This window comes from Corvus kubaryi, unplaced genomic scaffold (genome assembly GCF_017639235.1).
Source record: "Corvus kubaryi isolate FWS band 111438036 unplaced genomic scaffold, C.kubaryi_AGA036_p1.0 37367, whole genome shotgun sequence".
Classification (NCBI taxonomy): domain Eukaryota; kingdom Metazoa; phylum Chordata; class Aves; order Passeriformes; family Corvidae; genus Corvus; species Corvus kubaryi.
In genome coordinates, this window is record NW_024581119.1 from 938,249 (window position 1) to 951,950 (window position 13,702).

Here is a 13,702-nt window from a genome sequence, read left to right on the forward strand (position 1 = left end):
CCGAGCCCTGATTGTCCAGTGCTGGATCCCGATTTCTGTGCTCTTGTTCCAAACCTACCAGGGCAGAGCAGGAGGCCACGCTGCAGAAGCTGAGGGAAGAGTGGGAATCCCAGCAGCTGGTGGAGAAGGAGAGCCTGGAGAGGAGGCAGCAGCTTGCCTTGGAGGAAATGAAGCTGGCAATGGAGGAAGCGCGGCAGAAGGAGATGAGCGAGTTGGAACAGGAGAAGGAGCAGTTCCTGAGTGAGCTCAGGGAGAGGTTGGACAGGGAGAAGAAGAAGGTGAGATCTGTATTGCCAGGCAGGGCCGGCCTCCAGCCGTTCCTGCTCACCTGGCTGGCATGGCAGTGCTGAAGTGTGGGGATTAAATCACACCTGCAGGGCTTTGGTGACACTTAAAGCACAAAGGGGAGATGCCATCTGGGCTGTTGGAGGCACGTGGAGCTGGGGAGGAGAACTCCCCCAGCTGTTATTACAATGGTGATTCACTAACAGTTACTTCAGTGGCCTCTCTGCATCTGAAGACAAGATAAGGATCCCTGTGTGTCTCGCCAGAGCTGAACCAGCCCTGTTATCAGATCAGAACTAAACGGAGCCACTTATCAGCTCCAAACACTTCCTTGGCTGCTGCTTTAGTCCTGCAGGGACCTGGGGAGCCTCTGAGCAGGGCAGTTTCCAGTCCCTCCAGCACAGCATGACAGGGATCCATCAAGATCCCCTGGGAGGGAAAGCACAGGGAGAGTAAAGGCACCTTGTAGTGATCCCGTTTGGAATCACCACTCTGCTTTTTGATGCTTTGGATAGAATTTAATCACAAATGCACCTTGTCCCCACACACAGACTGTTTTGCTCGTGTTTCCCTAGGCAGCAGAGGAGCTGGAAGAACAGTTTGCCAGTGATCTCCAGCAGCTGAGGTCTGCAGCAGAAGAGAAGCACCATGAGGTCAGGATGGTGTCCTTAGAATGTAAATGGTTGGGTTTTTTCTTTCCTCACACTGTCACCAAAGGTGGCCAGGGAGGGTGGCATTAATTTTTTCCTTCGCTCCCTAGCCATGGTTCTGGTGTGGCTCAGTGTTTGGCCGTGCTCCAGGCAGGGGGTGGTGAGGCTGTGCCATGCTCGAGGGCACGGAATGGATCCTGTGGAAAAGGCTGACGAGTCTCTGTGGGTGGCTTTCCTGGCAGGTCATTTCCAGCCTGCAAGCCCAGCTGGCAGAGGCACAGAGCAGCCAGGAGGCCCAGCTGCGTGAGGAGCTGCAGAGAGCGGATCAGAAAGTGCAGCAAAAAGCCCATCAAGTGAAGGAATACGAGCGTGAGGTGAGTGTTGGTTTGGTGCTGAAGGTTCTTCACGCTCTCCCCTCTGGTGTGGGGTGAGCTCTGAGTGCCCACGTCCCTGCCTGGGGTGACAGTGGTGCCTCAGGGGGAAAGACACCCCTCAGCATCCCACCTCACCGGGGTGAAGGCTTTGTGCTCCCCGGGACACAATCCCTGATCCCACTCTGGGCTTGGGCTCAGGTGGGAGGCTGATTTTTGGGAGGCCACTCTGGTGCAGTGCTGCAATTCAGGGAAACCTCTTTTCCCTGTCACCCCTGCAGCTCAGCGAGCTCACGAGCGAGAAACGCCGGGAGGTGGAGAAAGAGCACGAGAGGAGAATGGAGAGGATGAGAGAGGAGCACCGGGAGGCCCTGGCGCGGATCCAGGAGCAGTTTGAGGAGGAGGTACTGCTGGTGGGGAGCTGGCTGCAGTCGGTGCCATGGGCTGCTTTTGCAGTGAGTCCCGTGTGTCCTGCTCCGTTGCTGGACAGCTCTGTGCCTCACAGAGGTGTTTCCCTGTCTCCCTGGCCCGGGCAGGAGCGGAAGCAGAGGTCGGAGCTGCTGGAGGGGCTGCGGAGCGAGGCCGCGCGGCTGCGGCAGCGCCACGACGCCGAGCTGAAGGCGCTGCAGGCAGAGCTGGAGGGGAGGCTGACTGCCCTGCAGCAGAGGCACAGGGAGAAGGTGAGCAGCAGGCCCTGCCTTTGGTCCTTGGAGGTCCTGAGGGACAGCCTGGATGCTCCACACCTTGTCCCCCTGGCACCCTGCACAGCCCAGGCTGGCGCACACAAGTGGCAGGTCACAGTTCCCAGTTTGTGTTTTTCTGGTGAGGGAGGAGCTTGTGTTATTCTCTTCAACTCAGTGTCTCTGTGCAGGAAAGAAAGCTCCAGGATTCAGAGAATGAGCTTGAAATCCGCGTGAAGAACATCCAAGCCAGATCACAGCAGCTCATCAGCCAGGTGAGTTGGGCTGTTGGGTTCTCAGAGCTTCCCTAATCTGTGCCAGTCCTTTGGCTGCTTCCTCATGGGGAACTGTTCAGAAAAGCTCAGCCAGGGCTTCTGCTGCCATCCCACTTACAGGTTTTTACCTGAAGTTTTCTTCATCACAAGTCGGAGCAGGGCTAAGCATTCCTGCTGCTGGTGTTTGCTGTGAAAGTGTGAGCTCTGGGTTTGCTCAGTGCTTTGGGGGGCAGCGAGTTGCTGTGAGAGGGGTCATAAAGGCAAATCTGACAGCACTCCTTGTGTATTTTGGAATGGTCTTGAGTCTCAGGCCTGAGCTCTGTAGCTGAGGTGCTGCTCAGCATCAGCAGTGTCCTGGCTCTGACACTGCCCTGCCTTCTCCCCTGTGCACAGGAGGAGTCCCTGCGGAGGAGAAGGCAGCAGCTGCTGGATGAGGACGGACGGATGCAGCTCGAAAGAGATGTATGAACACCGGGGCTCTGGAGAGGGGCTGTGCTGCTCTGGGGCTGAGGGCAGCACCTTAGAACTGGGGCTTTAGGAAAACAAAGTGCTGGGGAGGTGGATTAGCTCTGAGCTCCCCAAAGAAAAGAGCCAGGCCTGTTCTCCCAGGATTGGTGTGTGGCTGTGTAGCTCTGGGACCCTGTGAGCTGTGTGCCCCTTATTTCGCTCTTGGGGAAATGACTGGGAGGGATTTTCTGGTTTTCTTCTAGGAGGCTGCTCTGGCCTCTCAGCTGCGCATGGAGGAGAGCAGGAAGGAGCATTCCAGCCTCCTGGAGTCCATCCGGCAGCTGCGGAAGACCCTGGAGGAGCTGCAGGACCAGAAGGCTGAGCTGGAGGCCCAGGTGGACTTGCTGCAGAGCCGGAGCCAGAGGCTGCAGAAACGCATTGGGTGTGTGTGAGAAATTTACTCTAACACCAAAAAATCTGCCCTGTGGCCCTGACAAACCTCTCCAACCTAACCTGGGCCTCTTCCTGACCTCTGAGCTCCGTGTTGGGCTGTGTTCCTTCAGAATCCTGAGGTGCCCATTGAGGGCACAGAGTTGCTGGGGGCTGGTTCCAGGTTTTGTACTAACTCTGGGTGTGAATTTGAATTTGTTCCTTCACCTCTGCGTGTCAGTTCTATTTGTCTCTCCTCTTCTGCCTTGGGAGGTTAATGAGGTGCTGTGAGAGGGGCACTGAAATGCAGAGGGGTTTTCCTGAGGTGGCTGAGCTGCTGGGGAAGGGTGGGAAGCAGTTTCCCTGCCCAGCCAGGGCTTACACTTGGCGTAACACCACAGACCCAGCACTGTGGCCCTTTCCCTCCTGGAATCTGGAGGTCACTCTGGACAGCACTGCAGGCTAATCAAAGTGCCTCTGCTGTTGCTTTTTCCTGTGGCAGTGAGCTGGAGGAAGCAATCAGGAGCAAGCAGGAGGCTCTGAAAGAACTGGAGGCAGAAGAAAGTGTGGAATCTCCAAGAAAGAAAGCTGAGCTCCGTGTTGAAGACCTGAGAGAAACTCCTCAAGCTGTGAGTAAAGCAGCCTGTGGAGGTGTTTGCCTTGTGAGATCTGAGGCTGAAACTCCCTTGAAAATCCCAGCATTTGTTCCTTGTATGTGAAATCATTTGCCGTGCAGAGAGGGGTTTCTCTTTGCCCATGTGTTCAGTATTTGCAGATGTGTGTCTATTGTTAGTGGGTGGAGAGGAGCGTGGGATACTCAAATCAAAAGCAGGGCTTGTGTCGGGATAGAAGCATCTTTATTACCTTCAAAAGTCACACCAAGAGCATCCCTGGTGCTGTGTTTGGATCTGGGCAGTGCCATGGTGATGTCATTCCAAGCTGTTGCCCCTAATTGGATTCCTAGGGGGCCCTGGGGTTCTGTTTCCCCCATACATGTTTCTCAGTTTTTGCAATGTGTCACCCTCTCAGCACTCGTCCAGAGAGCCTTCCCCAGCCTCTCAGAGCCCTGAGGAAAGCGACTTCCACTTTGAACGGTGAGTATCCGTGTGCTGGGAAAACTTTGTGCTCTGCTTTTCCAAGCCAAGGTTTTAGCTTGGGTTTGTACACCAGGCACTGACCACCAGTTTTTGGGGGTGCTGTGTGAGGTGTGCAGCAGCACAGGGAGCCAGGACACTCGGGCCTCTTCCCCGCAGTGTCCGGAGCTACATCTCCGCGGAAGGGACGGCCCTGAGGAACGCCAAGGAATTCCTGCTGCGCCAGACGCGCTCCCTGCGGAAGCGGCGCTCAGCGCTGAGGGCTGCGAGCCTGCAGTGGCGCCAGGACCTGTGCAAGGCGCAGGAGGCCCTGCAGGACCCCGACAGCTCCCAGCTCCTGGAGGGAATGCGCCGCAACCTGGAGGAGGTGAGCCCTGGGCGCTGCCCGCGCTCGGGTGTTGGGTGTCACAGACCTTCCCCAGCCCTGGCATCAACTCCTGGCTCTGCAGCTGCCGTGGTCCTGTTGGTGTGGGCTTGGGGACCCTCTTGGATGTGGGTTTGGAAGTGAAACCTCCTTTTCCTTGGGCTGAACCCGCTCTGAGCCGCGTGCTCTGCTCACTGTACACGCCCTTCCCATGCTCTTGAGGGCTTGGGAGCGATTTCACTGCAGCAGCAGCACTTCCTGTGCTGAGCAGAATGAGGTGATGAAAGTCACCCCAGCTGCTAACGTAGATGATTTCCTGTCATTCCTGTTTAATTTCTCTCCTCGGCTTGGCTGTTGGTCTGTGCAGGAGGCAAAGCAGTTGGACAGGATGAAGTCGGCCATGCAGAAAGGACAGGTGCTGCTGAAGAAGAAGGAGGAGAAGCTCAGCCAGCTGGAGTCCTCGCTGCTGGAGGAGGTAAACTCCAGCATCCCTGCCCAGCTGCATTTCCCCTGTCCAGAGCTCCTCCCCCAGGCTGGGGGCTGTGGGGGGCTCCTGGTCCCTGTCAGGGCTGTTCAGCTGGTGGCCGAAGACTGGTGTTTGTCAGCAGAGCTGGATTTTGGAAACACTTTTTGTGAGAGCACCAGAGACTGCTGAGTGTGTGGCTGCAGAAGGCAGCTTGGAAAAGCTGCGTGGTTTGAGCCTGGAGGAAACAAGGGCAGGTGACCTCATGTGAGCTGGGCTGGGGCTGGCTCTGACCAAGGCAAACCTTGGAATCCTTGGCTCTGCCTGGGACCGCTTGGCCTTAGGCAGGGCAGCAGCAGATGCAAGAGAACGAGACCTTTGGTGGTCAAACTCTTGCCCTTGGTGCAGAGAACCCAGCCCTGCAGGAGTTGTGAGGTTATTTAAAGCACAAACCACGTTGATTCCTGCTGGAAGGGCTGATTCATGTGGCTGCTTGGTTTGGCCTCTTGCACTTTCAGAGCCAAAGCAGTCTCTGGACATTCAGATTTTGCTGTCAGGGCCTGAAGACAAGTTTGCCTTCACTTGACCTGTGCCTGACTGCAGTCCAGCTTTGTAGACAAGCTGTAGGCAGATTTCCAGTAGCTTTTCTGTTCCAGGGATGATACAGCAGGTTTTATTTGCATTGTTTTCCTCTTCCTGACCAGCTCTCAGATGAAGATACGCTGAAGAGTTCTGCATGTAAGAAGGTGGTGACTTTTGATCTGAGCACCTCTGAGGATACAAACAGCACGTCCAGTGGGAATCTGGGCCAGTCTAAATGTAAGTGCCCAACTTGTGAGGCTCTAGGCCTATTCTGCCTTTCCCTCTCACCTCTCTGATGTCCCTGTTCTCATTTTGCTCAGTTGTGTCCAAGGCAGGTGTGGTCTCTGTGGCTGGGACTGCTCCGTGTACCACACCTGATTGCAAAACCTTGTTTCCTGCCTGTCGTGGCAGATAAGAGGGATGGGATCTGTGAGCGAACCTGCCTTTTAAATCTCCATGGATTATAAAATCTCTCTGATTTCCCTCTGATCCTGCAGAGCTGTATTGCTCTTCTGCAGGAGTCTGAGCTTCCCCTTCCCTCACATCCATGGCAGGAGAAGCTGCTGCAATTCCAATTCCCTCTCTGCTGCTTGTGCTTTTTCTTGGGCTTTGGTTGCCTGTAGCTGGAGTTGTGCTGGGGGAAGAAGGGCAGGAAGGCAGGAGGGTCGGGTTGCTTGCACAAAGGCTGCTCTTGTTAGGGCTTGTCCATGACCCCTTTTTTCCCCTTTCTTCCTTCAGCTGACTTGGGAACGGATTTCTGGCCCGTCCTCCAGAAGGACAAGATCCAGCACCTGAGAGACTCCGTGCAGAGTATCACCAGTGAGCTGAACGGGGTCCTGGGCGTGCTGGACTCCCTGAGCCATCACCAGACTCCTCTGTTCACCTCCACAGCCCGCGAGGGCATCGCTCTTCCCACCTACTGCTCCAGCGGAGGCCTGCGCGGGGGCACCTCCCTGGGGAACCCCCCCAGGGTGTCTCCCCTGGACCAGTGGGCCTGGAGCAGAAGCGGGCTCGGCTCCAGTTATTCCATCTCAGGGCAGTCAGTGGATAACATGCTGACAGAGAAGTGGTGCAAGTATTTCCCAGGCGAGTCTCCTGGCCGTAACCCACCTGCTTGCTGCCTCCCACCTCTGATTTTGCAGCCCTGCGAGTTCTGTCCCAGCTTCCAGTGCTGGGAAGGGGGTGGGTGCACGGGTGCTGCTGGTAGGAAGGGTGTTGATGGGGTGAGGGATGAGAAGCTCATTCCAGAAGTGCAGCATGTGGCTGATCCTGTCATCCTGCTTTTTAATCCTCACCCAAGAAAGCAGCAAAAGAGGAGCCAGCCCTCTCCACCGGGAGCCTCCTCCCAGTGGCACGTAGGGATCTCCCTCTGTTCCCTTGGTGTCCTTGTAGGGACAGCGTGTCTGTGGTGCAGGAAAGCAAATGCACCCAGCTACGTGGGTTTTGTGGGGTTTATATTTAATGCCTGTTTTCCAGGTGGGTTCTCGTCACTCGGTGGGAGTCCTGTGCCCCTGGACAGCAAGCTGGGATATGTCTCTGCAGAGTAAGGGTCTTCCTTGAGATGTTTCGTTGTGCTGCTGTTGTTTCTCTGCAGTGATTGTTAGGTCACTTATCACATAACAAGTAGATAACAATTTGATAAAAACTATGAATTACTTATTTAGGAGAAAAGTCAAACTATCAGTGTATATATTAGAGGAGGTGGTTTTTTTTTTTTTTTTTTTCTGCAGGCCTTCACTTTCTTACCTCTGGGATCATTTCTGCCCAGACCTCTTTTTTTCTCCACTTATCCTCTCTCTCTCTCCCTCACTGCCACAGTGAACAAGTCCGGCTCTTCCAGCATTCCAAGTTCCGTGAGCCAGAGAAGAGGAGTATTGAGGGGATGATTGAGAGCAACAAGAAATGGCTGGAAGGCTTCAAGAAGGATTCCAAAGCGTATCTTTTACCTGGGTCTGGTTTTTAATTCCTGCAGTAGGTAGGAGGAGGTGGCAGAGGAGGGGTGTACAACCAAGTATTGAACAGTGATTCCGAGGCCTTGGCCTCCATTTCGGTGCCTGGTTCTGCAGAGTGTGGTGTTCAGCAGCTGGAGCATGAGTGTGCTGCTCTCTGAGCTGTACTGGACTGAGGAAGTTTCCCTTCCTTTCCCTGGTTGCTCTGTGGTGCTCTTTAGTGATGCTGCTCTGCTGTAAAGCAGCAGTTTGAGCTGGGAATGTGAGGATTTGAAAATGTGGACCAAATAGTGCAGAAATGGAGGATGGGGTGGGGAAGAAGTGAGTCTGGTTTTGCAGGCCATGGATGGAGCCCTTGGCCACAGGCAGACCCTGCTGAGGAGGTGAGGGCACCTGGAGATGTGTGGACTGGACACATTGTGGGGCAGGGAGGGCTGGGCTCCCCCCCAGGCTCTCTCCAGCTCTGTTTTGAGGAATTTTATAGCATGAGGCTGGATCCAGAGAGCAAGACCTCTCTGTGCTGTGAGCAGGGATGCTCCCAGGCTGTGTGGTACCAGCCTTGTGCTGGGGCTGTTGGTGTCTCCTCAGTGTACACTGATATTAGCAGCAAATCCCTGGGGCCTCCGTGCTGTCCTGAGCATGGTGTGCCTCTGAATTCCCTAATCCCCCTCTAATTCCATTTGACTGGGATGCAGCAGGCTAAATACAGCCTGTGTGCACAGGACTGGCTCAGTACCTCGTACCTGTCCTGTCTGTGCTCATTCCTGCTGTAAGCCAAGTTTTTCCTTCACCCAGCTGCCAGACCTCTTTCCCTGCAGTCGCAGAAGTGCCCAGGCAGCAGCCCCAGCCTCCTCCAGCTGGGACTGGATGAAAACAGAGAGATCAAGGTGTACCACTACTGAAAGGTGGGATTTTTCTCTGCAGGGATGGTGGGGGGACCTGTGCGGTCTCCCCATGATGGGCTGGGCTTTGGTGATGCCCACCCAGGCACCTCCACTGTCTGTGTGCCATGTCCTTGAAACTGAGTGTTTTTGCAAGAGAGTGGAGGAAGGAGGAAGAGAACTTCCCAGGCGGATTCTTCTAATCCTGTAATGTGTCCAAATATACTTTATAGACTATTTAATCCAGCGGTGACATATCAGGGCTTCAATAAATCAACATTTCCCTCATTAGTATTCCAGCGATGGCGAGGCAGAGCTGTGAATCACAGAGGACTTTGAGTAACTGGTCAAGGGGGAGGATGTGAATCCAGCTGAGGCTCTGCTGGAGGAAATGTGTCAGGAAATGAGCCTGCCCTGATGCCCAGCAAATGCTCGGTGGCAGGTGGGCCATGTCAGGTGGCCTCTGGCATGTGGGAGCAGCGGAATGGCTGCGGAGTCTGGGGATAAAATCAGGGAATGACACGTTCTGGCTCTTCGGGAATGTTCTGCTTGTTTGGGGTGGAAACAATGGGAACTGAGCCAAGAGTGGTAGATCTGGATGAGCTCTCCCTGCTCCTCTCACGCCAGGCTGGCCAGAGCTGTGCAGCAGAGCAGCTGCTGGAGCTCTGCTCCTGTGTCACAGATGCGCTGATGGCAGCGGGAGCAGGGATGGCAGGAGAGCACGGGGAGTGGCTGCTGGTGCAGGCACAGCTGAGGAGCTCCTGTGAATGCTGAGACAGCCCCACCTGCGTCCTCCCATGCCCTGGGGAGAGGGATCCAGAGCTCGGATCAGCAGCTGGGATCTCTTTCCATGCATGGGGCTGGGGAGCCCTGCCATAAATCCTGGAGCCTGGTCTTGCTGCTCCTGCAGCAGCTCTGCAGTAATCCTGGGAGAGCAGGGATGTGGGAAGACTGGAGAGTGGCTGAGGAGTTGGCATGAGCAGCTCCTGGACCTCAGCTGTGACCCAGTGGCTCGTGGCTGTGCTCATTGGGTGCTGTGATATTCCTATGGAAAGGCTGTATCCAGAGGGTATCCCAGCCCGCGGGGATGCTTGGAATTGGAAGGGGTGATGCTCTACCCAGCGGGGAGGAGGCAGGCTTTCGTGGGAACCTGGTATTTGGTTGTCTTTGTCAGTATTTCCTCCGAGCTGACTCTAAATATTTTATGCTTTAAAAAGCTGCCGAGCCACTCGCCCGTTCTGGCTGACGAGGACGCTGCACTTCAAGGGAGCCCATCTGTGAGAAACCATCTTCAAAGCCTTTCTCCTGAGACAGCTGGTGGGGGGAGGCTCTGAAGCTGCTGCCCCACACCCCCTGTGCTGCGTGAGCCCCTCGGGTGGGTGAGGATGGGCAGTGGGGGAGGCAGAGCCCCCCTGCTCTGCTCCTCGGGTGCTGTGTGCTGGCACACACCGTGAGCCTGGCACGGGGATGTTTACGTGCAAATAGAGATATATTTTTGATGAACATCATTTTAAAACTCTTAAGAATGTATGTTGGGTTTTTTTTTTTTTTTTTCCTTGCTGATTTTTCTTAGAATTTTTGTAATTATTCAACCAGCCTTATTCCTTCCTAGGAAAGAAGGGATCAAAACACGGGTATCCCATCTGCTGTTGGATTGCACAAACCCCTTCCTGTAGGGATTTTGCTTTTAGTTTGCTGGATATTCAGGGGACACATGGCAGTCCTTCCAGTCAGGGGTTTTAGAAGGGACCCTGCAGTTGTGGCTTGCTGTGGCCAAAGCCATATCACTGAGTCCGTTCTGTGTTTTGGGAGAAGCATGGATTAGTGGTGCAGAGAAATGCCAGTTTTTTTTACAATAACTGGGTTTGAAACGTGCTCCTTTTTCCTGTTAAAACCTGGGATAGCAGCTGTGTCTGGTTTTGTATAAATTAAATCAACATGAGCCTGTTTTGTATGATGGTGGTGGTTGTCACTCTGTTTTGTTGTAGCTGGATATCCAGCTGTACTTACCTCTCACATCTCCCCTTGCTTGTCTCTGGGCTCTCTCACGTTTTGTCTTGTCGAGGTCATTTCTGGCAGTTCCCAAGACCACTTAAGCTCGCTGTGGCTTTGTTGCTATTATTCTTTTAAGTATCTGGACAGGGTAGCAAATGCAAAGTCAGAGAGAAAGCTAAAATCCAAAACTAGAAAATGAAAACAAGGTATTGCTCTGGCAGCTTGGGATCTGTTAAAAATGTCTCACTGCAGATTGGCTGTTTTTGCTGATTTCCCATGGGTTTGGGAGCAGCCAGGAACTGCCCCAGCAGCGTGCTGGGTGCTGCTGGGATCGCTGAGTAACGCTCTCACCAGGAATTAGGGAGGATTGGTGATGAGCTGTTCTCTTCCCATGACTTGTTCCCATCTCCTGCTCTCCTCCTGCCAGCAGCCTGTGGGAGCTGGAGGGGCTGGTGAGACACAGGGGGGAACAGGAGGACAGCACACGCTGTCCAGGCAGGCGCTTTTTGGAACAAGTCTCCTACCCCTCTGCTGGGCAGTTCTGAGACATCCCAAATCCCATCTGGAGTGTGGGATCCTCCTGGGTGTGCTGTGATCCTGCTGAGATCATGCAGAGCAGGTGTGAGCCCAGGCTGGGCTGTGCAGCTCTGTCCGTGCTCCCTGACATGCCTGGGTAGGAGGAGCAGAGGATTTGCCTTTCCTGGAATGCCAGCGCTGTCTGTTGGAGAAACTCAGCGATTAGAGGAGCAAAAGGGCAGCGCCCGATTACTTCACCGAGCTGAGCAGGGGCTGTAAGCTCCTTACGGGGCTTGGCCTGTGCCTGCCCAAGGAGGGACAGCTCAGTCCTGGCTGTTTGGAGGTCCTGGCGTGCTGCTCCCAGAGCTGAGGCTCCCCGGGACGGAGGCAGCCCTCGCACAGCCCAGCCATGCTGGGCGCCCTGATGACAGCGCTGTTCTTTGTGGTGAGGGCGGTCAGACAGGTGAGTCCGGAGCGTTTATTGCTGCCGTGGTATTCTCCCCTGCCTGGGGCTGCTCTCTGTTGGGGCAGGGAGGGGAGGCAGCAGTTTCTGCTTGCCCTGCTGGGAATGGCCTTCTGTGCCTCCTAAACCACCCTGGGCAGCAGGGCTGGGAGCTCTGTGGGGCCGGTGTTGCCCGTGGGCTGTTGATGAGTGATGGGGAAGGGTTGTGATCTCTGGTGATGATTGTGGCTGAGCAGCTCTTTCTGTTCCTCCTCCTCTCCTGTCTTCTTCCCTGCTTGAAAAACCCTCCCTGTGTGCAGCTGGGGACCAACCTGTTCCGTGAGGAGCCCCTGCCTTACCTGGTGTACCAGCCCCTGCCCTGGCAGATCCAGTGCGTGTCCCAGAGCCGCCGCACCAGCCGGGACAGCGAGGTGAGGGCTGCTGGCAGTGCCTGCTGCAGGGGCAGCTGTGAGCCAGGCAGCCTGGAGGTGTAGGCAAGGGGGAAATGTAATGCCAGCAGGGCAGGGTAAGCTGGAAAATGTTGGAGAGGTATTTGCAGACAAATTCAAGCTTATTTTTAGAAATGGAAATATCCCCTGGAAGACCTGGCAGCCCAGGAGCTGCAGGTTCACGGTGTTGGGGCTGTCTCCTTACTGGTTTGAAATGCAGGTCTGGTGAGGATAGCCTGTGCCAACATCCATCCATGCACTGGAGCATCTCACAGCTCTGAGTTTGGATGCAAAGCTATTTCCTGCCTCTCCTTGGAGGTCTTTTCATAAATGCAGATTAATTAATCAGTACTCTTTAAGGGAATAACAGTAAGCATGTTCCAGTTTCATGAAGGGAATGGACAGTGGAAAGCTTCCCAGTTAGCCTGAAAGGGACTGCCCTCACTGCCTCTTCCTGGGATAGAACTAACTTTTCTTTTATTTCTCTATCTTTCTAGAGAGGCAGGGACTCCCGGCACAACAGCATCTACTCACTTTCTGGAGAGAAAGGTGAGTGTGGAGCAGGCAGGGAGGCAACAAAAACCCAAATCAACACAAGTGATGAGTGAAACTCGTGGCTGGGACTGTGGATGCAGCAGAAGAGCAGGCATTGCAATACCTGCATCCTTCTTGGCCTCTTTCTCATTCCACAAATCTGTGACATTATTAAGGGGTATTTGATGGTGAGATATTTGTTAACGTGTGTAGCATCAGCCAGTGAAGGTCCCAGTGGTGCAGGTCTGAATATATAATCCCACCTGTGTGTCTGTGCAGATCCCTGCTCCCCTCTCCCCGGACACCTGCCCTCAGGTGGGGTCATACTCATGCTGTCCCATAAGACAGCCCCTTTCTCCTTGTTCTGAGAAAACCACCTGGAATTCACTCCCCTCTTCTCTTTGGTCCCGTCTCCGAGGCTCTGCAGTGCTCAGCAAAGAGGATTGGAGCCGTTCTATTCTTGGTGCCAAGCGGATAACGGGCGGTGGGGGCCGGGGCTGGCATCCCTCCTCATGGCCCAGGAGCTCTGCCCAGCCTGGGTGCTGAGCTGGGGGTTTCACTGCAAATAGGTGCAGGTCTGGGGCTGCCAGTGGCTGAGCCCCTTGGGCAGGTGAGTTTGTGGCAGAGCTGCACGGCCGGGGCTCACCCTGCCAGTGCCCAGCAGTGCCTGTCCTGAGCCTCTACCCCTGGACTTGGGCAGGATTCACAGCTGACAGTGTCTTGGTGAGCAGGGCAGGGAGGAGCCCACCCCTTTTATCTATCTTTTTACTCTGGAGTTTCTCTCAGGCTGTGGAGGGGAAATGAGTTCAGGTGACAGCGGTGTGTTTATACAGCAGCATCTGGCCCCAGGATTCCTGATGGCTGCTCGGGGGGTGCTTAGCGGTGACACACTGGCTTAGAGGAGCACTGCTGAGTGGCTTTGATGCAGTTCCTGTTGAATTCCAGAATACTTCCCTAATGCCACATTAAGCGGGAGTGGGGAGGGCTCCCATTTGTCAGCGTGAGAGCTTTATTGCTGCGCAGGGCCGGGCTTTTTTCTAATCTTATTTGTGTGTGCGAAAGTAAGTGAGCATCGTACGTGGTGATTAAACGTGGGGAAGCTGCGGCCTTCGGGGAGTGGAGCTGTGTAAATATAGAGGGCTTAGCACTGCCAGGGAGGCTGGGCTTTGCTTTGCCTCCCATTCCCTGCTCCTTCTGCCCTGGAGATGTCCCTGTGAGCCAGTGGAGTTGTGGTTTCATGCCGTGAGCTCTCCAGCAAGGACAGCTGTCCTGTCTGAGGAGTGGGGAGGACACTGA

General features: G+C 54.8%; 1 protein-coding gene across 7 annotated transcripts in view; it reads left to right on the forward strand.

Annotated features, from left to right (window-relative positions):
* The window catches only part of CEP164 (centrosomal protein 164), a 29,094-nt gene extending 18,670 nt beyond the window's left edge, over positions 1-10,424 (forward strand). For 5 of the 7 annotated variants that reach the window (XM_042033975.1, XM_042033979.1, XM_042033978.1 and 2 more), the window contains 17 exons: positions 62-278; positions 861-938; positions 1,178-1,309; positions 1,588-1,710; positions 1,843-1,986; positions 2,178-2,261; positions 2,655-2,723; positions 2,972-3,150; positions 3,640-3,766; positions 4,167-4,231; positions 4,391-4,598; positions 4,963-5,070; positions 5,763-5,877; positions 6,379-6,726; positions 7,117-7,183; positions 7,459-7,575; positions 8,392-10,424. In XM_042033975.1, the coding sequence (XP_041889909.1) occupies positions 62-278; positions 861-938; positions 1,178-1,309; positions 1,588-1,710; positions 1,843-1,986; positions 2,178-2,261; positions 2,655-2,723; positions 2,972-3,150; positions 3,640-3,766; positions 4,167-4,231; positions 4,391-4,598; positions 4,963-5,070; positions 5,763-5,877; positions 6,379-6,726; positions 7,117-7,183; positions 7,459-7,575; positions 8,392-8,491 (2,281 nt within the window). In that variant the 3' untranslated portion in view covers positions 8,492-10,424. Of the gene's footprint in view, positions 1-61; positions 279-860; positions 939-1,177; positions 1,310-1,587; positions 1,711-1,842; positions 1,987-2,177; positions 2,262-2,654; positions 2,724-2,971; positions 3,151-3,639; positions 3,767-4,166; positions 4,232-4,390; positions 4,599-4,962; positions 5,071-5,762; positions 5,878-6,378; positions 6,727-7,116; positions 7,245-7,458; positions 7,576-8,391 lie in introns of those variants that run through there. The other 2 variants (XM_042033977.1, XR_006017062.1) reach the window with 2 other exon arrangements.
* Positions 10,425-13,702: the final 3,278 nt, after the last annotated feature.